This window comes from Phragmites australis, chromosome 1 (assembly GCF_958298935.1).
Source record: "Phragmites australis chromosome 1, lpPhrAust1.1, whole genome shotgun sequence".
Classification (NCBI taxonomy): Eukaryota; Viridiplantae; Streptophyta; class Magnoliopsida; order Poales; family Poaceae; genus Phragmites; species Phragmites australis.
The window spans coordinates 47,913,910-47,936,760 of record NC_084921.1 but is presented as its reverse complement, the minus strand read 5'-3'; the positions used below and the strand labels follow the sequence as shown (position 1 = coordinate 47,936,760).

The 22,851-nt window shown below is 43.4% G+C and overlaps 3 protein-coding genes across 3 annotated transcripts; all 3 read left to right on the top strand.

Moving 5' to 3' along the window:
- Nucleotides 1–3,452: 3,452 nt before the first annotated feature.
- On the top strand, nt 3,453–6,624 carry LOC133923822 (selT-like protein). Its single transcript, XM_062369095.1, has 4 exons — nt 3,453–3,696; nt 3,805–3,875; nt 4,739–5,054; nt 6,302–6,624. Exons 1-4 carry the CDS (start codon nt 3,529–3,531, stop codon nt 6,416–6,418), a joined length of 672 nt encoding a protein of 223 aa, XP_062225079.1. The 5' UTR covers nt 3,453–3,528; the 3' UTR covers nt 6,419–6,624.
- An 8,333-nt stretch (nt 6,625–14,957) lies between these two features.
- LOC133923814 (probable phytol kinase 2, chloroplastic) lies at nt 14,958–17,950 on the top strand. Its single transcript, XM_062369086.1, has 6 exons — nt 14,958–15,113; nt 16,712–16,779; nt 16,853–16,984; nt 17,106–17,221; nt 17,460–17,574; nt 17,648–17,950. Exons 1-6 carry the CDS (start codon nt 14,982–14,984, stop codon nt 17,823–17,825), a joined length of 741 nt encoding a protein of 246 aa, XP_062225070.1. The 5' UTR covers nt 14,958–14,981; the 3' UTR covers nt 17,826–17,950.
- A 133-nt stretch (nt 17,951–18,083) lies between these two features.
- LOC133923805 (ammonium transporter 2 member 2-like) lies at nt 18,084–21,891 on the top strand. Its single transcript, XM_062369075.1, has 3 exons — nt 18,084–20,471; nt 20,584–20,869; nt 21,115–21,891. The coding sequence occupies exons 1-3, from the start codon at nt 19,800–19,802 to the stop codon at nt 21,669–21,671; spliced, it is 1,515 nt and encodes a 504-aa protein (XP_062225059.1). The 5' UTR covers nt 18,084–19,799; the 3' UTR covers nt 21,672–21,891.
- The last annotated feature ends 960 nt before the right edge of the window (nt 21,892–22,851 follow it).

Sequence of the window (22,851 nt, the reverse complement as noted above, 5' to 3'; positions counted from 1 at the left end):
AGCGGTCGGTCTCGAATGATTGGGTTGGTGCCCGGTGCCCGCCTGCAGTCTAAACGCTGCTCTCTATCAGCCAGTAGCCGTGTGTACGAAAATGGCCGTTGCTGTACTGCGAGGCGACCGTGTGGAACTATAGAACATGTGGCCCATGGGACAGCAAGGCTGTCAGCCCGTTGTGAACGTACGCTTGTCTCGCGTTGGGCCATAGTGTCACTGTTTGACGTGATTGCTGCTAAGAATTCACTGTAACGCCACCACTTCCTTATATCGTCACAGTGATGGCAAATCGGCAAAGGGTGGGCGGACTTGGAGTCCGGGACTGCGAATTGAATAGCTCGGGAACACCACGTGGGCGGTCGGTAGAATCATCGGTGCAGGGCTCTGCCCAGTCAGATGTTTTCATTGCTCACTCGTTGCTAAGAGCATCTAAACGATATAGTCAACCACTATCTGTTAAATTGTTCGTATCAACTGCGTCGCATCAACCATCCTAATCTTAGGGGAAATATAACAAATTGAAAAGCATGTTCATACCTTCACATGTTTCCGATCTTTGGTAGTATATGGTTGGGCTGTTTTCTCCTGTAAACGATTCACGACGGTATCTAATATTGTTGCTTCCTGTTTGGTTGGGCTAGGTTATGTTGTATTTTTTGAAAAAATTTCAATGTTTTGTTGCCTTGGGCTGCTCTTGGGCTACCAGAATTGGGTTCTGTTCGGGTTTTAGCCTAGGCCCACCATGGGTGCCTTTATGCGACGTCTAGGGTTGGGAAGGGGATGAGCTTTTCCCTGGCTGTGGTGTTCTCGATGGCGAGAGGGCTGGCGGCGGCGGCGGCAACGATTTGCCGATTTCTCTGGTTGCTTGGCTGGTTGCAGCAGCGCTGGGGACCTTAGGTTCGTTGGGTGGCCGCAAGAATCTCGCTGGGGAGAAGGCGTCGGTCCTCTGCACCGAAGATAAGGCTGTTATATCTTCCCCTTCCCTCTCTGGGTGGAAAGGCACGAGCTTGATAAATCTTTCCCTCTTCCCCTGTGAACTCTCTCTGGATCTGCATCGGGAACTAGAGCCCGAGGTTCTCTGGTGATATCTCTGGTGCTGTATTTGAGAGAGAGAGTGTTGGTGGCCGGAGCTGTAGCGTCGAGGCTCGCCCGTATTGCGGTGGCAGTACGATGAAGGGCTTTGTATCTCCGATTTTCTCTCACCGCCGGCGACGGAGGGTGATAGGTTTTCTGGATCAGCGGTTTCCTAGCCGTGCCTAGCCTTCCTTCATATTGATTTCGATCAAAATTTGCTGTGAGTTTTCCTCCACTTTCCTAAATAGCATGCTCTGTGATGATGATATGTGTTTGAGATTAGGCTATTAGATGAGTACAATAGCTACGAACTTGTGATCTGGATAGTGATCTGATGTTTCTGCAGAATGCACATTTATGGACATAATTTGGTTATTACCGTACAGGAAGGTAGTTGGATACATGTGAATATATATATATGGTTGGATGTTGAATACAAGCTGATGCGCATGTGTTGATAATTTTGCTGGTAGATCTGTCAGTTCATTAGATGATGCAGTGGGCAACTCTATTCTGTATAGTCTAGCCATGACATACTTCTGTTTGATCCCATACTTCTGTGTGGCTTAATTGGTTTTGTTTGGCTAGTGAATTATGTCAGAGAACTCAGATCAGTGACTGTCCAGAACATATTTTATTTTGGTGTCCAAGTTCTGTAAGCTAGTTGAGATCTCATTAATAGCCCAATCTATGATAATGTTAAAGAATAATTAGGGAGCAAGATTTCTAAAGTCTTGGAGCCAATTGTTGCACAAATCTGAGAGCATATTTTATCTATTTTCTATATATTATATATATATATATATTTTTAATTTTAATTTTTTTTATCTATTTCGGCCCGTCGGGCCGACCGGACTGTCGGGCCGACCGGGCCGTCGGGCCGAAATCGTGCCCGGACCGACCCGACACGGCATGATCACCGACGGGCCATGCCGTGGGCCGAGGGGAAGGCACGCAGGCCGGCACGGCACGGCCCGTTACTGTAGATGGACCGTGCCGTAGCCGGGACGTGCCGAATTGGACCCGTGCCGGGCTGGCACAAATGGCCCATTTGACCATGTTTATCTGTATGCTCTCAACTTCATTGTTCCTTTTAGGTTCATTTCCTTTTTGATGCATGTTTCCACCGCTGAATATTACAAGTTTGCATACTAGTTGGGCATGTTCTTGTACTAATTATGACTATGGTGCTGAAATTTTGGACATGAACGCAAATAAAGTGATGTGATGCTTTATAAAAAAGTTGGAAAATGTATTCAAACTTTTCGTGTATGAGGGGTTTTGCAAGTATTCAGAACTATGGTAGCATGAGTTGCAACAGGGAACCGACCTGGTATTTTTTGAAGGTTTGCTAATCATGTACTACATATTTTTTTGCATCTTTGTACCGCATCCTTGGCAAACCACCAATGTGGCGAAAAGGTTTGACAACTGAAGAAGCAGACGCTCCCCAGCTGCGCTCAAGGTAGGTTGGACTGATTCCTCTACCTCTTCGATTCCATTGGGTTGAGACAGGGGGAGAGGTCTGCTATGGTTGGATTATGGAGCAAGGCCAAGTAGTGTCTTACGCATTCTAATATGCTATTTTGTGTGGAATCTGGTTTCAATTTTTGACCTTTTGTTCAAAATTTCGTATGCATCTGATGATCCTGCAATAGGAATTTATTTCCTCTCCTTTTCAAAGATCTATTTGCCTAGAGAGAGAATTCTTCAGATTTGATGAATTCAAACTGTTGTGGCGAATGTGTTATTAAAAATCATTGCTTCGGAATTTGTTTTCAGAGCAATTTTGCAGTGTGGTTTCCCTTGAAAATTGATGTTGTATGCGTGTCTTTGCTGAACCAGTAACTAGTCCTAATAACGTTACCCTGCTCGAACCAAACATATCTCGGTTTTACTCGTTCCCATTACATTACCGGGGTATTTCAATACCGTTACCATTTGCGTTTGCAACGATTGGACCAAACACTACCTTCAATGTGGGATGGTATTGGTCTTAAATTTGTCCTATGCTTTTGTTGTGTTAGCACTAGCTCATTGCATTCCATTACCTTGTTCCCAGCAGAACACCGTAAGAGAAACTAAAACCATCACATAACACAGCCAAACAAATGTTGTAATGGCTTACACCGTTTCCGATTGCACCGCTTACTGATTAAGTTTGCATTACCGTTAACACTTGTCCAACCAAACAGTACCTTTGTCTCTTTGGGCCGGCTAGACAGCCAGGCCGACGCGACCCAATCTAACCATTGGGCCAAGACTGGCTAGACGCGTCGGGCCTAACGTTTCGGTCGTGGACCGCCAGCATCGATGGCCTTCCCGTACCGGGCCTCCGTATGCACCGTCAAAGCCCAGCCCGGCGCGCCAAAATTCCTAGCTTCCTGTGTGGTCGTCGTCTGAGTCGAGTCCCTTCTCTTTCAGCAGTTCCCCTCTGCCCCGAGGAGCAGTGCAGCCGCCATGGACCGCGTCCAGCTCGTGCTCCTGGGCCTCCCCATCCTCCTCTTCTGCTCCGACGTCGTCAACCTCTTCGCGCCGCAGCCGGCCCTCAACCCCGAGCACCAGCAGCGCCCGGCCCCGGACGCCTTCCAGCCCGACAATCCCTCCGCCGCCGACGCTTCCATACAGGTAGTTATTACTAGTCCATCCTTCCCCTCGCTGGGGTGCTGATTCGATGTCCGATATAATTTAAACTGAGACGAATTATGTGCTTTGTTCCGGCTTTCTCTATCGTAGGAGCTGCGGGTGGATGGACCTGGCTCCGGCACCACCGTCGAGTTGAAGTTCTGCGCCTCCTGCTCGTACAGGTTATTCCATGGACATCTTGGGTTCTGTTCAATGGGTTACTTGGTTTGGACTTGGATAGTTGGACGGATCAATAGTGCTTGTACTTTGTAGTAGTTAGTGATTGGGAAATCGAATCAAAGAGATTTTCGTAGATTTACTTGGTCGGAGGTCGTAGAAGTACAGATGCATGGTTATGGCCGTTGACCATACTAAAATCTAAATTTTCAGTACTAATGTTCAGCTTTATTATTATTAGGCCCCCAAGGTTAGTTCGGTAGTTCCTATCCGAGATTTAGTCATTAACCAGTGCCCACCGTATGATAAAAAAGCTGTTTTTTTTTTCCGGAATGATGTGATGAGCTCAGATCTAAAATGTGTTATCGTAGTAGGAATGAGCTTGGGGTGGGCTACAATCATCGGGCCCAAGGGATATGTAACAATTTCTCAAGGAGGCCATCAAAGAGAGCTGAAAACGGAAATTGTGTCACACGTTCTAATCTTCATATTCGGGATAGGTATTTTCAGTTGCTAAGAGGAAATCCAATAAAGAATTGAAAATACCTATGCCGAATGTATCTTCTCTTGACCTTAAAAATTAAATTAAACCTTTTAGTTATCATAAACATTTGTATGTATGTATGTTGGGGCAAAACCTCCTTATCCACATGCTTCAATGAAAATCCTCAAGAATATAGTAGCATCATTTTTGCCATGAAGGCTATGTAATTATATAGTCATCATGCTATCCCCTCCAAAAAGAAAAAAAAAAACTTTCATACTTTGTATTTTAGCTTATTACTAGATATGCTTGCCCTTGCCTTGTTAGCCCTTCTACGAATTGATCATATAAGTTAGACTGATAATTTCAAGTCAAATTCTGTAGGGGAACTGCAATGACCATGAAGCGGATGCTGGAAACCTCATTTCCTGGGATTCATGTCGTCTTGGAAAATTACCCTCCACCGTTTCCCAAGCATGCACTCAGCAAAGTTGTGCCTCTTCTCCAAGTTGGAGCCATGGCAACATTAATGGCTGGCGATCAGATTTTCCCTAGATTTGGAATGGTTCCACCTCTATGGTACTACTCACTGCGTGCTAATAGATTTGGAACCATGCCATCGATTTGGCTGTTTGGCAATTTTGCTCAGTCATTTCTACAAAGTTCTGGTGCCTTTGAAGTTTACTGCAATGGGCAACTGGTATGTGCCCTACAAATACACCCATTTTTGCTGCAATACTGTTCAGTAGTACCTCCCTTTTGTTGCATAAGATCAGATTTTCTCGAAATCATTTCTTGCCAACCATTTGCTGGGCTCTGAAGCTTCCTGACTTTTATGCTTTGCTTCAATGAGTCGCTCTTATTTCCTCTTGAAAGAAGCTAGTAACATTTTGGAGCCCTCGATCTTAAAGCATGACCTGAGTTAAGCTATACTCCGTTGCTGGACCCTGATTTAACATGCAGAGGCCTGGCCACATTTTTACATAATGTCCTTATATTGTGGCACAATAATGGTTAGCAGCAAAACTTTGAAACAAGAGTCAAGTTGTTCTATAAGAGCTCTGAGAGCAAAAATTATTTTGTTTTGTTTGTTTTTGTGTGCTTGTGGGTTGAATTTATTGTTTGGTGGAGGCAGACCAACAATCTGTCTATTGGAATTTTATTATTTATTTATTTATTCACTACTGAATTGTGCTTTATTTTTTGTGGTACTGTACTGATAGGTCGAACAATGAGATTAGATTTGGTATTGCAAATATAATGAACCAAGTAGGGGGAGTTTTCTAGTCAATAATATTCTATGGATTATCATGTGTTCTAAATTATGGAGTGATTTGTGTGTTCCTTAGATATGATGTACAACCACAAGTTTTCCCTTGAAATAGAACTACAACCTTAGTCAGGACACATACTACGTATGCTTATTGTGCTTGATGTGCAAGCATAGGTTTTCCCAATTTTTCTGCTCCAAAGCTGATTTTCTTATGCATTCAGTCTGGACCATTCATGTTAATGCTAAATAAGATGTGCAATCATAGTTCCATTTCATAGTTCTTCCATTAAAATGGAACTATAATCTTACTCAGGTTCACTTACTGTGTTTCAAGTAAAGCTCATAGCACGGCAGTAGGTTCTCTAGTTGTGAGGCGACCGACCGGGGCTTGAACCCCGGTTCTCATAAAAAAAGGTCCCTCGCTGTGTGTCACTTTTAGTGTGGTCCTGATCGGCCGTGAAGTCGCTTTCAGTGATGCCCTTGAGTGACTGGCCACTGGGGCCTTTTCTCGACCTATAGTTGACAAAGCCTTCGGGATATCTCCTTTAGGGTTGAGTTTTTTTTTACTGTGTTTCAAGTGTTCCTAATTTTCCCTTTTTTTTTAAGCTGATTTTCTTGTGCGGTCCATCTGGACTTGTCAGTCTAATGCTAGCAAATTTCTTTCCACTTTTCAGGTTTTCTCAAAATTGTCTGAACAGAGGTTTCCTAGCGAGTTTGAGCTACGGGAGCTCATTGGCAACAGGTTACCAGACTCTCAATTTGGGGAGAATCTGGAAAAGGTCTTGTCTTAGATGATGATGTCAAGAGACCCTACTATCATCCACGTTGTTACTAAATAGACAGAATTTCTTGAACGTTTCACGACTTATTGTCAAACACACAATGTTTTAGAATTCTAGATTTTATTTATCCCCTTTTGTACACATAACGGTTTACCATGACTATGTAATAACACAGTTGACACTATGTTAATCCAAAATTATCACAGATTACAATATCTCGCTTAAAGAGGATATCTACTTCTCAGCTCCCTGCAGAATATTGGAAGTTGTAATTTACCCGAAGTGCAAGTATGTTAGCTCGGTTCAGATAACCGGGTTCCTAGCTAGCAGCATACGGAACATGGGTCATGTACAGAGTGAACACGAACTGCTTACTGGAGTATCACAGCTGGGGAATAAATAGGATATCTCTATACACTCTTTGAATTGCCAAGCTAATGCAGTAAGTAATGGAGTATGTAGTACAGCCATTTGTTTCAAACCCACAGATGCATATGAAGATGGAAAGGAAGCAAATGCCCTTTGTTCTTGCTCGTCTTGCCAACCATCCTGTTTTCTTCTTCTGCTTCCCCTTCCTTCTCTCCAGTTCTTCCTTCTTCGCCGCCTTGTTGGCTTCGTTGTTGATTATCACTGTGATCATTTGCTCACACAAGGCGAAATTGGCAGGCATGTTTGATGCAATGTAGCCCAAACTTCAGGAGTTCAGATGCTTATATAGACAAAAAAAAAAAAGGTTGGATGGTGGTCAGGGGGGATTTCTCTGCAGCTACGGTATGGTAAAGTTGGTTAAAGAAATGCAGTAAGTTTAAAACCTCGTTCAAACAATACGAGTTGGGTTTGGTGTAGAGGTTGAAGGTCTTGTTGGAGAGGTCAGTCATCTTCTTCTTCTCCTCAGTCTCCTTCACTTGTTTGTATTGGAAGGTTTTGTGATCTTTTTATGGCATTTGAAGTATGTTACGGTGGATCTCTCCATAAGCTTCTTCACTATGAAATTAAGGTTATCTTGAGAAGGTTGGACATATCCTTTACCCTTTAATCTTACCAAATCTTTTTTGAGTTTCTCCAATTCTTACTTGGGTTCATCATTTTCTTATGCAATGAGGTTGTTAGATGATTTTACAACAACATTCTCAACACAAATCTCATTGCAAATGAATGAGCTAGATAAAACAATTAAATTATCACAAAAAGTGCAAGCATCTACCTTAGAATTATAATTAAAAAGAGAGGTATATTGCTTCAAAAGAACCTTATTTTGAGATTCAATGCACTCAAATTTAGTTTTAAGCTCTTTATGCTCCTTGTTTAGCAAATTAAATTTGCACAATAATTGTTCATAATTAGAAACAAATGTAGCATAAATATCATTGAGTACATTGAATTTCTTAAGCTCTTTAGATTATTTTTTAAGATCCCTTTGTTGCTTATTGATCAAATGAAGAAGTTTATCATAGTAGGGAGAATCCTCATCGGATTCATCATCGCTTACATCGCTATCCATACCTTTGTCTATAAGTCACTTGCGAGACAACTTGTGTGATGATGACATTGAGGAAGAGCTTCTCTTGGAGGAGTGAACAATGAGGCTTTCATCGCTTGAGCTTGAATCTTCATCATCACTCACCCATTTTCCCATGCTTGCGAATGATTTGGCTCTTTCCCTTGTCTCCCTTTTATTCTTGGTCTTTTTCTTCTCCTTCTTGATATGATCAATTTGTTGACCAAATCCTTTCTGAAGATTGGGTGATAAATCTTAGCATTGGTCTTTTTGATGTTTTTGCTGAGCACTTGATTAGAGTCATCTTTTTGATGTCATTGTTGTTGTAGATGATGGAGACGATCAACTTGTATTTTGGAAGAAGAGTTTGAAGTATTTTTCTCACCACTTGATCATCTTTAATTGGCGTCAAACATAACCCATTGATCTCACTAACAATAATATTCAAATGAGAATATATATCATTAGCATTTTCATGGGGGTAGTTGCTTGATGCCATTAAGTTTAGTAACAAGCACATGATATTTCTCATTGCGCACATCCTTTGTGCCTTCGTGTATTTCAATGAGACTATTCCAAATATTATGTGCATTGGTGAGAGAATAAATACGATTAAATGTATCAACACATATAGATGATAAAATGATACTCTTGACCAATGCATCTAATTGTCTTTCCTTGTTGGTTATGCGAGATTTCATCCCTTCCTCGGTGACTTTCCAAACATCTAACCCTCAAGCTTGCAAATAATAAGATATTAGAATTTTCTAATAAGGTAAATTTGTGTCATCGAAAAGTGGAGCACTATGAGAATCTATTCCAACTCCGGATGTCATAACTCTAGGATGATAAGCCTATCAAGAGCACGAAGCTTTAATACCATTTGTATGGATCGATGATGTTATAAGAGGGGGATGAATTAGGACACTTAGAACTATTTTGGCTCTAAAAACAACACAAGATAAACTTATATCAATTTCTATCTAAATAAACTCTAATTTTATCTAGTGTGTCTACTCTACTGATCAAAGTGCTTGTAACCTGTCTAAGAAATTAAATTGCAAGTAAGGAAATACGGAAACGTAAATAAGGTAGAGAGAGCAAACTCGGCACAATAATTTTTTTCATGGTATCGATGGCATGAATGCTACATTGGAGCTCCACAAAAGATATGCACTTGGTCGGCACCCGGTCATGACTCTTGAGCCACCAAGTCATAAAGATAAGGTCTCCACTGGATGAGCCATCAAGTCAGCAAGGCAAGGTCTCACCACTAGACTTTCTTTCAGTTCCTTGCCGCGGTGATCACTTTAGAGATTGAGCTACCAAGGCATGGGTCTCCGCGTCCTCGTACACACTTCTCATCACCGCTCCACACCAAGTCGGAGGGTCAACAAGTTTGAGCAACTCCGGCTCAAGCTGTCGGCGAGTCACCAAGATTTCAAAGTGCCGGTATACCAAGAGGTACAAGCTTGGATCACTCATTGATTCACTCTCTAGACAGTAATCACATAGCAATACACTCTCTAGGACTATAAGCACTAATCACTCTATAATTTGTGCTTAATTACCTTAAAGATCACTTTAAGCACTTTGGTAGCTTGAATGTCTTCTCGGGTGTATATGAACTTCTCTAGACTCCAACTGCACGCCACACCATCAAATGACTGAGTGGAGGGGTATTTATAGCCTTAAACCCGCGCACTAGCCATTAACCCAACGGCTCTGAAAAGTTGTTAACAATGGATGATCCGATGATAACAGTAGTACTAACACCAAATCATCTAGTGAATGTACTCTAACAAACTAGCCGTTAGAACTTCACTCAAGCCACTGTGAACATCGAACACTCCGGTGTATACTGCAACATCATCATCGGATATTCCGGTGAGTATATCTTAGCCATCCGAGCTAACATCTTCTCTATGCAAATTACTCAGGTGCCTTCTCCAGTGCTTATAAATTCATCATCGGATTATCCGGTGAGTAATCCTCAGCCATCCGAGCCAAATGCAACCCTCTCTGAAGATGATCTTCAGAGCATCGGACCTTCCGGTGAGGTCATTACATTCTCCTCTTTTTCAACAATGCTCCGGTGCTTGCCTTCGGTGTGTTCAAATCAATCACCGGACTATCCGGTGGGGTCTTCTGCTTCTTCTTCGTCTTTGCACTATTTATTATCCGGTGTGTGCACTTCCATAGCATCGGACCATACGACGTAGCACTTGTGTCCATTTTGCACACGTGTCACTAAGAAATACTCCGGTGTTTAGCAAACACTTGGCACCAGACCTTCCGGTGAGGTCAAATGCTTCTAGACACAATTCTTTGGTGTGTTCATCTATGTGAACACCGAACCATCCAGTGAGTTCATTTCTCCTGGGACTTTTTCAATTCAACCAAACTTTATCCCAGCTTCGGTGGCTTCTTCATGTATTGCATCTATGAGACCTACTGACATATATTCTTGACAAATATGTTAATCACATTGACTATGTTATCATTAATCACTAAAATCATAAACATGGCCTAATATGACCATTTTCCCTACATCAACTTATCTTGTCTCCTCACAAGCCCAACCCTTCCCCCTTTATATAGCAAGAGACACGATCTACATACAAGCAGATCGTGCCAAAGACAATGGCTGCCTTATACCTAACGAATACAACTACTCCTAGGTCATCATTACATAGAGTAGGCACGCCCGATCATATCTGCCAAATGCCATCACGCTAGCCTGCCTGTCATGATCACCTGCCATGCCATCCTGTAGCATGGGTCACTCCAGTGCGCAGCCCGTGACTTCGTCTATCGAATGGGTGCATGGGGAAGGAAAACATATGAGTGGATGGTATTAAATATGATTAGACTGGTTAGGTGTTTCCATATACGACTAGGGGACTGGTCATGCGGTGTCGCTATGGTCTTGAAAATATCAATTGTTAGCTAACATCTGCCGGCGTGGGTCTGTCCTGATAGGGACCCCTTATACGCTACATCGATAATTGCAAAATGGCTTCTGGTGGAAATGTACACGTCGGATGGTCCGACGATAAGGAGTTGGTAACGTTGGATCCATAATGGTGTTGGAGATGCATGTTTGGGATGAGTTCTTAACAGAATTTTAATTTTGACTGATCCATAATGGTGTTGGAGATGCATGTTTGCTTGTCTTGTGTTGTGCAAGTGATGGATGTAACTTGGCGATCGACATCGGGATGATCGGGTCCAAGCAGGGTGCTTGGTGCCAGACGATCGAGGAGGCTGGGTGGAGTCGAGGGTGATCCTAGCTATGCACGCAAAAGTCAAGCAAATCATGAGATGGTTGATGAAGATGACGTGTTGACAAAATCAAGCGAATGAGATATCGGTGTAGGTGACATGGCGGCTTGAGAGATCGAGAGCGGGAAAGACTTACTGGCGATCAAGGTCATAAGATGTAGTACATGTGTCGATATTGGGATACTTGTTTAAGGTTTAAGCAAATGATAGTGAGTCATGCTTTGAGAAGTATGTAAGGCAGTTTCGCGGTTTGGTCTTCAACCTGTGGAAGGATGGAGTGTATGTAATATCATTACGAAGCTTGAGTCAAGGCGAAACTAAGTCATGAAAAAGTCAAGACCGTTCGATGGACAGAGGAAAAAATTGACTAAAATACCATAGTGGTAGGTAGGAGACCATTAGAAAAGAGAGGTATTTTAATAACAAGAAAGCTTAAGGGCTAAACTACCTCTCTATGCCTATAAATAGAGGTGTAGGGTTGTGTAGATGACTTGAGCTAGCCATTTTAGAGCTTTGTGCTATGGTTTTAGAGAAGAGGAGATGCTAGCTTAGCCTATGTATGAGAGCTTTTGTGAGTGAAATTACTTTATTATCTGTCGAAAATAGATCCGAACTTCGCAAGAATTTAAGTGCATATTTCTTCTGATGCTTGTGTTTATCTCATCCTAGTTTTCTTCTATTATTTCTCTTGCTTTGTGCGGGTTTTTTCTTTTTGGTTGTGAGTTTCGTTTTGGTTGATGAGCTGAAATTTTCTCATTTTATAAAGTTGTTCTTCATGTTGCTAGAGGCATAAAATTCACATTCAAAGTTGACCTTGAATTCCCTTGCTTCTAGATCATCAACTTGTAGAATTTCTTCTTCCTGTGATCTTTTCTTTGAGTATTAGGTTTTTTTCAAGTTACTATTTTTTTTAGCAATGACTCGTGGAATGACTTCAAATAAGACCTAGAGTTTATTACATCTATAAGGGCCATGAGATTTCTATAGTAATTTGTCTCTCTGATTTTTTACTTTCACTCTTGATTTTAAAATACGTTGGGTGACATAATAAAAAAAATTCATAAAATTTATGAGACACGTATTCACACTCGCTCCTCTCATCATCATTCTCGGTCTTTCAAAACCAAAGATTTTTTAAGCCCATGTACCAAACTCCTTTTCCCTCCCACCAATTACCCCAACCAAACACAAGATGAAGGATTTTTGGGGTTCATGGCTTCATGCACTGCACTGGCGTTTGCTTCACCGAGCAGCACAAATACTTGCCGGCCATGGAGTACGTGATAGCCACGGTGAAGTAGGCGTTGCGGGTTGCGGCTGCACTCGCCGGCGAGTCCATGCAGCCACGAGGCCAAGTACTTGCAATCTCAGTCTTGCTCTTCATATCAAAGTGAATCCAAGTGCTTTACATGAGACGGCCGAGACTGGGGATCGTACGCCATGCCGGCCATGGACGCAGCAAGTCTCCCCGGGTGCCTCGCCCTCCCGACGGGCCGCCTGCTCGCTGCGCTGCGCTGCGCGGTCCCTCAGCTCAGAGGGCAATGTGAGCATGTGGCAGGCCTGACTCTGCAAGGACAAAAACGCATTGCACATTGGGATCTTGATTAGCCTCTCGAACTCCCAACTACTTTCCAAATGGAAAAAAAAAACGACGTAGCTAAACCATGCCGAGTAGTACGAGCGTCAAATATGAACGTGCCATCTCTTTCCGATCTTCAAAAAATTATTTGTTTTAGCAACCATATGTTACAGTACAAGCCGGCGTCTCTTTGATGCCTTCCAATTGTTCTAGCACCATCTACGTCGAACTAAGCTACACATTTCAACTGAGAATTCAAATTCAGATTCTGTTCACGAAGTTTAAATTCTAAACAGTCTACAGGGCAATACGTGGCTATTTAGGATGTGTTTAGTTAGAGAAATGAGGGTGTATGAGATATGACCATCCAGGTGTTTGCTTAGAGAATAGATATGATATGGTTATCTATTTTTGCAGAATATTTCTCATGTATGTTTGGTAGAGTGAGCTAGTTCTTTTGACCGAGTCTATCCATCTTATTAAATCTTGATTATTATTAAAATAATTAGTGCTAATTATCATATTGTATTACTAATGAGTATTTAACACTATGATATTATATTGATAATGATTAATTAGTGTGATGATGAGTTGTTATTAAGAGATATGATTTAGTTAACTATTCTTATTACATCCGGCCTCATCCCTCCCACTATATAAAAAAATAAATTGTTCCATCTTATCTATCCAACCGAATAAACAATTTGAATAGTCATATATATGAAAACAGAAATAACTGTAACCCATCTAACTTACTTGCAACTAAACTCACCCTTAATGTTTAAAATTCGGAGCTAATTCGGAGCCTCTTCTTTTGGAGTTTGGACGGTTTTCGCATCTCCCATCCTTCTGGCTGCGTCATTCTCTTCGCCCCTGACTCTGGAGTCTGGACAATGGAGCTCGGCGCCGTCCCGCTCTGCCCATCACTCTCAAGTCCCAGCTCCAAGGTCACGGTCACTCGTCAATACAACACGCAGGCGGATGCTCAGTCTCAATGCCCATACCTCGCCGCTACCCTCCTTGCCACTCCACGCCCCTCTCCTCCGCTCGAGACCCCTCGCCCCCTCTCCTACCCCCGCCACGGCATCATCCTCCGCGCCTCGCTCACTCTGTTTCCGCCGCCACCGTTTCGCAACGGACCAGAGCCCATGGATTAGAGGCGAGCTCGAAGTATTTCTCACACTGACGAAGCCAACCAGATGGATTGTCACCATTAAAGTATGGGAAATCAAGCTTTAGACGAGCAATAGATAGATTAAAATGGCCAACAGTTCTAGTACCCTCAAATTCAAATAACTGCCTAGTAGCATCAAGGTTATCAGGATCATCAACAGGACTGATTGGTTTGAAATCAGAACATCCAGGTTGAAAAGTAGTAAGCACTGGAGTTGGAAGAGGAACTGTGTTGTGACCTGAACCAAGTTGTTGAGGCTTTGCAGACATCTTCAGAGGAGTCTCCTGTTCAGAATCGCCACCGAGACGAAGAATTGCTTCATTCATGCTCGATAATAACTTCTCCATGGAAGATATGGTGGCGGTGATGTCAGACATATGATTCTCCATGCGCAAGACCTTATCCTGAGTGCCCTTCAGATCAGTTCGCAAGGAATCCACCGCCACCATCACATCCGCACTCGCGCCAGCCTTTGACATCGGATCCGAGCAACAGGTTTAGGGATTTTACCACGATCACAAGGATCGGAACCTGCTCCTATCGCGTGCTCAGATCAGGTTTATCGCCGCCTGGATCGAGAGATCGGTTCCGAAAAAAAAAATTCTCTTGCCTGAATCCCAATCCCCGCCGTCGCCGCCAAAAATCGCGGGTCTCTGATAACAATTTGTCAAGCCTCGGATTCAACTCAAACAGAGAAACAAGATGAACTAGAATGAAACGAGGATTTAGGATAATTTCGTGGAGATAGAACCACGATAAACATCTATATTAATCTCTACTTGTAACTAAGATTCATCATAATTCTTCTCGAGTTTACATCTCGCACGGCAACTCAGCTTTATAGCTGTTACAGAGCAGGTGATCCGTTCGATAAAAATAACGATAACAACAGTTTTTGGATAGCAACAGTAAAGACTAACAATCGGTAAAAAAAAAAAAGAAATACGACAGCGTTGATCACTAGTAGGACATCCTGGCCGTAAATGGTGAAGCTTGTCCCAGGTGTCTCCACTGAATACAGAGCAGGCTTGACACTATGGCCGCGGCGATCTCGCTGGAAGGCGGCGGCTTGGCCCACGACCTCGGGTCCGCGGCGGTCACCGCGGGCGTCGCGCTCGCGCTCCTCCGATTCTTCGAGGAGCTCGCCAGGCGCGGCGTCTTCGAGCAGGTCAGTGCCCTTGGCTTCGCGCCCCCCTTGCTCGGAACGTGTAACCCCTCCCTTTGGCGCGTCGGTTGCCGCATCTTGTCGCTGATTTAACGTGTGTACCAGTACTAGCGTCATAATCTTCTGTGGAGAGGTTGAGACTTGAGAATTTCATATTACCACTATCAGCCCAGTGAAGTATTGCAGTAGATTTACCATTCGAATTACAGAGGACGGGGGCTCTACAGTGCTAAGTATTAGCTACGCCTTTCAGAGGTACCGGTTGGAACTGTGAGAAAGGATATTTTAGGTGGAATTGGATGATGAACTAGCAGCCAAATCCCATACAAATATCCCTTGATAAAAAGAAATTGCTTAGCGCCAATTGCTGAATGATGAGTTTAGGTCTATGTATTGTCAGTTGGAAGCAAGAATGGAAAATTAATGCTTGAGTTCAGCGGCTGTAATCAAATATATTTGGAACGGAATGACTAAACATCAGTCACCAGATTTTTTGGAAGCATCAGTTGATGTATTGATCATCCTATTTGAGTTGCTTCACAATTCGTAATGAGGTTTGTTGATGTTCATCTGACGCTGGGGAGAATGTGACTGACACATTCTACATTTTCAGTCACCATTTAGAAAGAATGAAAAAATTTGCATTCTATTGTAGCAGGAAAAAAAAAACTTTCTGAGCTCTTGGGCAGTTGGACTACCTCCAAAGCTCACCCAGTTTCTCAACTACTCTAGGCTGATCTCAAATGGGTTGTCTGCAGTGCAATACAACACATGTAGTTTTACCCACAATAACTAAGAGAACGGGGCATGGTGTTAACTATGCTAAACTAAGCTAATTTTAGATGGATTGGTGTTGGCAACATAGTTACTGTATGCTTTTGATGTTGTTTTCGTGTTGCAGATTTTAGAGCGCACAGCACATTACTTTTGTTGAATCCGTTTGCAATAACTAGATATGTCTTGTTGCCTAGTGTCTAGTGATTGAACCGCATTCAGAGCTTTGATCTACAGAATTTTATTGCCTGAATATGAAGCACTGTTAAAGGATTAAATTCTGTAACTGTTATTTTGAGCATATAGGGATGTTTGGTCTTCTCTTCCTTTTAAGCTTTCATAATACGTTGCTGCTGTTTTGACTGTTCCATAGTAATATGCCATGTGAGCAGGAACTAAGCTATTCTCCATCTTAAAGCAGCTACCAGGTCAATCACTGTAAATTGAAGAAAAGTTTTATAATAAATAAGCATGTGAGAAGAGCAAAGCAAGCCTTTCCAGTATTTCAATGGAAAGTTTGTATGGTTACCTGGAACAAGTGTCTTTTTGGGTCAACTAGAACTCTCTCTGCACTTTTCTGCCAGTTAATTTTTTGTAACAGTACCAAATAAGTTATTAAAATTGCATGGGCTGAGTGTTACTGGCTTAATGCAGAAGAAATGTCCAAAGATATCTCCACTTTTCTTTGCTAACGCAGTGCATAAGGCAACTAATAAATAAATATACATAAACATGTAACAAAATAAGGAATGAATGCCATTTTCTTATTGAAATTTACAACTTTGGATAGACATTTGTATTGACAAATGCACGTTCTTTTTGTGCAGAAACTCACCAGGAAACTTGTGCATGTAACTGTTGGCATGGTGTTCTTGCTTTTTTGGCCTCTTTTCAGGTAATAAGATTCTGATATGCCCCAGTCAATGTATATCATCATTCTAGTGTTCAAATATTGACATTTCATACAGCTCGGGAAGGTATGCTCCTTTCCTTGCTGCGGTAGCACCAGGGCTTAATATTATAAGGATGCTTCTACTGGGGTTGGGAGTGGTGAAAAATGAAGCTATGGTTAAATCAATGAGCCGCTCTGGAGATTACAGGTTGCACACTTCATATACCAAAACCTTTGGTCATTTAATACTATTCTCTCAGATTTTCCTGCTCTTATTTTGCTGCTTCAGGTCATGGTCCTCTCCTAACTGCATTTTCCCTTGAACACAGGGAACTTCTCAAGGGCCCACTGTATTATGCTACTACTATAACTTTTGCTACTTCTGTATTATGGAGAACGTCACCAATTGCTATAGCACTTATATGCAACTTATGTGCTGGGGATGGTATGTTCATATATCTGCATTTGATTCTCTAGATCCTAGAATAAATATATTGTATGAAGCATACTTTCCTTGCTCCTTTACACAGTGATTGGAAACTGTTTGACACCAATTTTCTCCCTTTTTCCTTGATAATAGCAAAATCGTTCTATATATGCATATTCCAACTAATTTCATACTCTACACATGAGAATTAATTCATTTTCCATTGCTTTGCTGATGTTATTTTATGCATTAACAGGAATAGCAGATGTAGTGGGGAGACGTCTAGGTAAAGAAAAGCTTCCATACAACACAAACAAATCATATGCAGGAAGCATAGCAATGGTTGTGGCTAGTTTTCTGGCCTCAATTGGGTAATTTCTAACCTGTTACTGAATTCTTCGCTGCATTTGCTTTGTTTGAATCATTAAGTCTCATATTATTCAGGTACATGCATTATTTCCACACTTTTGGTTTTATTGAGGAAACATGGTACATGGCTTTAGGCTTCCTCATGGTCTCTGTAGCTGCAACACTCGTCGAATCACACCCCATCAGCACAGAACTGGATGACAATTTGACTGTTCCTTTAGCATCATTCCTAGTTGGTAGCCTCGTTTTCTGATGTTTAGCCTCAAACGACAGCTGAGACATTTTTCCATCATGTTCTAACATGTAAAATATATCGTTATTACTTATATTTTTTTTACTATTACTAGTATATTTATTATCATTATTATCTTCTCATCATTTTTTTAGTTGAATCTTGTAGGTTTCATCTCTAGCCTACCCCAACTTGCTTGGGACAAAGGTTTTGTTGTTGTTGTTGTTGTTCGAACATGTAAATAGATGGCATGCAACTATAATTGTGATGATTTGTACCTTGAATATGGCAAATATATTCATTGCTGTTTATCAACTAGCATTACATATATTTTACTATCTCCAGTCACAAATTCTTTTTTTGGGACATGTGTGGTCAAACTTTTAAAACTTTGAATATTAACATTTTTTAAATATTTATATTGAACACGAAATATCATATGTATATATTTGTCTCAGAAGTACTTTTACAGTATCATAATTTGATTGTTTTTAAAATATAGTACAAAAGAAATTGGTGATCAAAGTTGCTTCTTGAAGGCCATGTTACTGTCTAAAATAAAATGACATTCATTTCTGACCGGAGTGAGCATTAACTAATTAGTTCCTTCCCAGATGAGCATACAAAGCATGATCCTTTGGCATGATAGGCATGTTTAGTTCTCCTGTCCACTCAAGCAGTTGCTCATCTGTCATATGTAGAATTTGCTTTATCAGGCAAGCTTGCACACATAGTTTTATGAGCTTCCTTTCTCTTTCACTTATTATCCACCACATAGCCCCAGGTAAAATAATAGAAATAATCCAAGTGATTATTGCATTTGTCTAGAAAATACACTCTTTTTACATTATTGAAGTAAAGCAACCAAACCAAAATGCTTGATGGGCAAGGTTATCCTTTGCATATATCCAAGTGATGCACTGGATCTGTTCAACTATCATCAATTTCCCCGATCCAGGAAGCTAGGATCTTGTTATCGTAAGTGACAACTGACAAAGCTTTTCTACTGCAAGATATTAATGGGTGTAGTCATTTCCCTCAACTTGGTAGGTTGATAATCCGGGAATGCTGTACCGGAGGTAGACATGCCTCCCAGCATTTCAGTAACCCGCCTAGTATCGAACGTACCAAATCACTTCTTATGAACGGGAGTAATTTGTTGGCTTGTTGGGATTTCAATCCCTGTTGGTTTGTTGGGCTTTACATTTTTGCAGATGTCTGTTGGATTGTGGATCAAATCATTACCCTATTGTGTAATTTGTTCTTTGGACTTTCGCCACAACATCCATTTGTGTGCCATATACAATTCGCATAATCCAAGTTGTGGTTAACAAATAGAATGGTGACATGCCAATAATAGTCAGTGCCCGTTGAGATCTAATCCCTAGTTGTTTCTTCATGCTCACCCTAACACGACCTCGAAAGCTTCAGGATTAAGAGAAGAGGTCTTCATCTCGAGGATCTTTGAACTGGGAATATACTGAATATTCCAACTGCATCTCCCATGGGGCCGATCTTCATAGCCGGATCCCAGTTGCATTTCCCGGCTGTTACCTGCTTAGGCCTGGACGTAAAACTGCAGCTCAGCCTTTAAATTGTTCAATTCATATTTTGGATGTTTTCCACAATTCATTACAATATTTTCATTTCCTCCAACTATTACATCTTGCTGAACAAAATGTCCCAAAAATTGGAGGAAGAAAACTATGATCCACCAGCCAGAGTTGGCCGGTTTGGCCCGGAAAGCGGCTACGGTTCCCTACTGCACGTCGGTTCAAGCGCGCGTCACGACTCACGAGTCCGCCTCTAAGCTCTCGCCCAATCATAGTTAAGCTCCACCTGCATTACATTAGCCCACAAATCACAATCTCGGCCAGGGGCCCAGGGCTATTAAACGCCCATTACCAGCTAGCCAACTAGCCACTTCGCGCTCCATTGCTCACGTAGTCACGTACTCTTTGCAGTTGCAAGCGTCTTCAAACAAAGCTAGAACCAATGCACTTGGCGTCCACCAGGATGGCGTCGCCACCGGAGCCCGGGCCGTACATGCCCGACCTCCCGGCGGTGCCGGCGTGGCTGAACAAGGGCGACAATGCGTGGCAGCTGGTGGCGGCAACGTTCGTCGGCCTCCAGTCCATGCCGGGGCTGGTCGTGCTCTACGGCAGCATCGTCAAGAAGAAATGGGCCGTCAACTCCGCTTTCATGGCGATCTACGCCTATGCGTCCACGCTCATCGTCTGGGTGCTCGTCGGCTTCCGCATGGCGTTCGGCGACCGGCTGCTCCCGTTCTGGGCCAAGGCGGGACCCGCGCTGACGCAGGACTTCCTGGTGCGCCGCGCCGCGTTCCCGGCCACGGCGCACTACGGCCGCGGAGGCGTCCTCGAGACGCCGCGCACCAATCCGTTCTACGCGGAGGCGTCACTGGTGCTGTTCGAGTTCGAGTTCGCGGCCATCACGCTGGTGCTGCTCGCCGGGTCGCTCCTCGGGCGCATGAACATCAAGGCGTGGATGGCGTTCACGCCGCTGTGGCTGCTCTTCTCCTACACCGTCGGCGCGTTCAGCCTCTGGGGCGGCGGCTTCCTCTACCAGTGGGGTGTCATTGATTACTCCGGCGGATACGTCATCCACCTCTCCTCCGGCATTGCAGGCTTCACCGCCGCATACTGGGTAAATACCTGCAGAGTCGTGCTTACATAACACTTACTAATACATTCTTAGGCGCTTAACAAACTAGTTTAGTGCGTTAGTCAGTAGCACTGTCACAACGTGATCCTGACAGGTGGGCCCGAGGCTGAAGAGTGACAGGGAGAGGTTCTCGCCAAACAACATCCTGCTCATGATCGCCGGCGGTGGGCTGCTGTGGCTTGGCTGGGCCGGGTTCAACGGTGGCGCGCCGTACGCCCCCAACATAACCGCGTCCGTCGCGGTGCTCAACACCAATGTCAGCGCCGCGGCGAGCCTCTTGACCTGGACCTGCCTCGACGTCATCTTCTTTGGCAAGCCCTCCGTGATCGGCGCGGTGCAGGGCATGATGACCGGGCTTGTTTGCATCACGCCCGGCGCAGGTAACAACCTCAATTTCATCTGGAAACAACGTATCATTATTTGTTCACGCTTCCTATATTTTAGGTGTCTAAAATTTCAAATGAGATTTTAGGCGCCCGTGAACACGCTCATTGCTGTTATTTTTTTTTTCAATTTCAGACGTCTGAAGAATAAAATCGCCCTTATTTGTTCACTGCTCCAGACCACTAACAATGCGCTTGGTTTCGGCGATATGCACATGATATGTTTGTTTTGCACGGCGCAGGGCTGGTGCACACGTGGTCGGCAATGTTGATGGGCGTGTGCGCGGGTAGTGTCCCGTGGTTCACGATGATGATCCTGCACAAGAAATCCTCCTTCCTCATGAAGGTCGACGACACCCTCGCCGTGTTCCACACCCACGCCGTCGCGGGTGTGCTCGGGGGCGTTCTCACGGGCCTTCTCGCCACCCCGGAGCTCTGCACCCTCGAATCTCCCATCCCGGGCATGCGCGGCGTCTTCTACGGTGGCGGCATCGGGCAGATCGGCAAGCAGCTCGGAGGCGCGCTCTTCTTCACCATCTGGAATCTTGTGGTCACCAGCGCTATCCTCCTGTGCATCCGCCTCTTCATCCCGCTCCGCATGCCCGAGGATCAGCTCATGATCGGCGACGACGCGGCGCACGGCGAGGAGGCCTACGCGCTCTGGGGTGACGGCGAGAAGTTTGACGTGATGCGCCCGGAGACAACGAGGACTGGTGCCACTGCCAGCATGACGAGGGAGGATACAGTGGAGCAGCGGCTGACCAGCATGGGTGCTAGAGGTGTCACCATTCAGCTGTAGCTAATTCCGTTGCCTGATTGGTCTTGGGCTTTCTGATCTACGACACTTGATATTTCTTTGATGCTTAGTGGTTGTTTAGTGTTTGCTAATGTATGTTGGAGTGATTTCTGTTGCTGTTAACTGGACTAGTTGGTTAGAAAGGAACCGAGCTATCATCAATGACCTTGATCCTTTTGGCACACTGCCTTTTAATTTCTATTCTTTTACCAGCTTGGATGTATGTGACTCTATTAGTGTGGCTCCTTCCTGAATTTTCAATTACATTTAGAGCTATTAAATATGTAAGATCAGATCTCATAAGATTATTTCTCATTTTTGAGCAAAAATACCAAGTATTTAGTGATTTTCTCCGCCCATATTCTCTCGTAGAGATGCACTCAGGAGTTGCTTAATGTTTCCCAACTTTTTGCTCAAAACAATTATTTGTGGCAACTTTGAAATGAAGTTTAATATGTAGCGTCAAAGGGTATCCTAATTCAGTGATAAAGAAATCTTTGCGATTGGCCAGAATAAACCACTGTCTATTTTTTTTCACACTAACCAAGTCTTACAGAGGTATAGTTCTCTCCTTTTCTTTTTACTATATAAATTCTAGACTTATTCGATTATCTCAGTATATGTTTGCCTCCCGTTTATTATTTATATATCCTGCAATTTGCAGCTGAACAATCACTCAGTGCAAACACAATGTGTCCATGGTGCATAAATACAGGAGTTCATGAGTTTTTAGACAGGTAATCTTTTCTTTTGTACCTCATTAGCCTTAAGATTTTGTTTTTCTATTCCGATTTGTGCACTTTCTAGAATGTTGTAACAAGTATGCTTTTTCGTATTGCACCTTACATGACATATTTGAGCCTATACCAGCGAAAAACCTTGAGACTGTTCGATCCGTGTCGTGCGGCTTTTGGTGCCTTCGGAGCGGAGCTTGTTGCACCTCTAGTATGGTCCATGTGTGAACAGGTGATTCGCCCGGGCAAAAATATCGGTCTCTAGAAGGCTCCAAGCCCCCGTTGCTCCCATTGCCCTTCGACGCTATCACCGCCGCCTCCCCTCCTGTGGCTGCCACACCCAACCGCCATCCTCCTTGCTACGTGCCACTTCTGTCAGCGCCATCCCCTTTTCATGGTGCACCACCCCTCTTGGTGTCGTCCTCTCCCTGCGCGATGCTCGCCAGGGC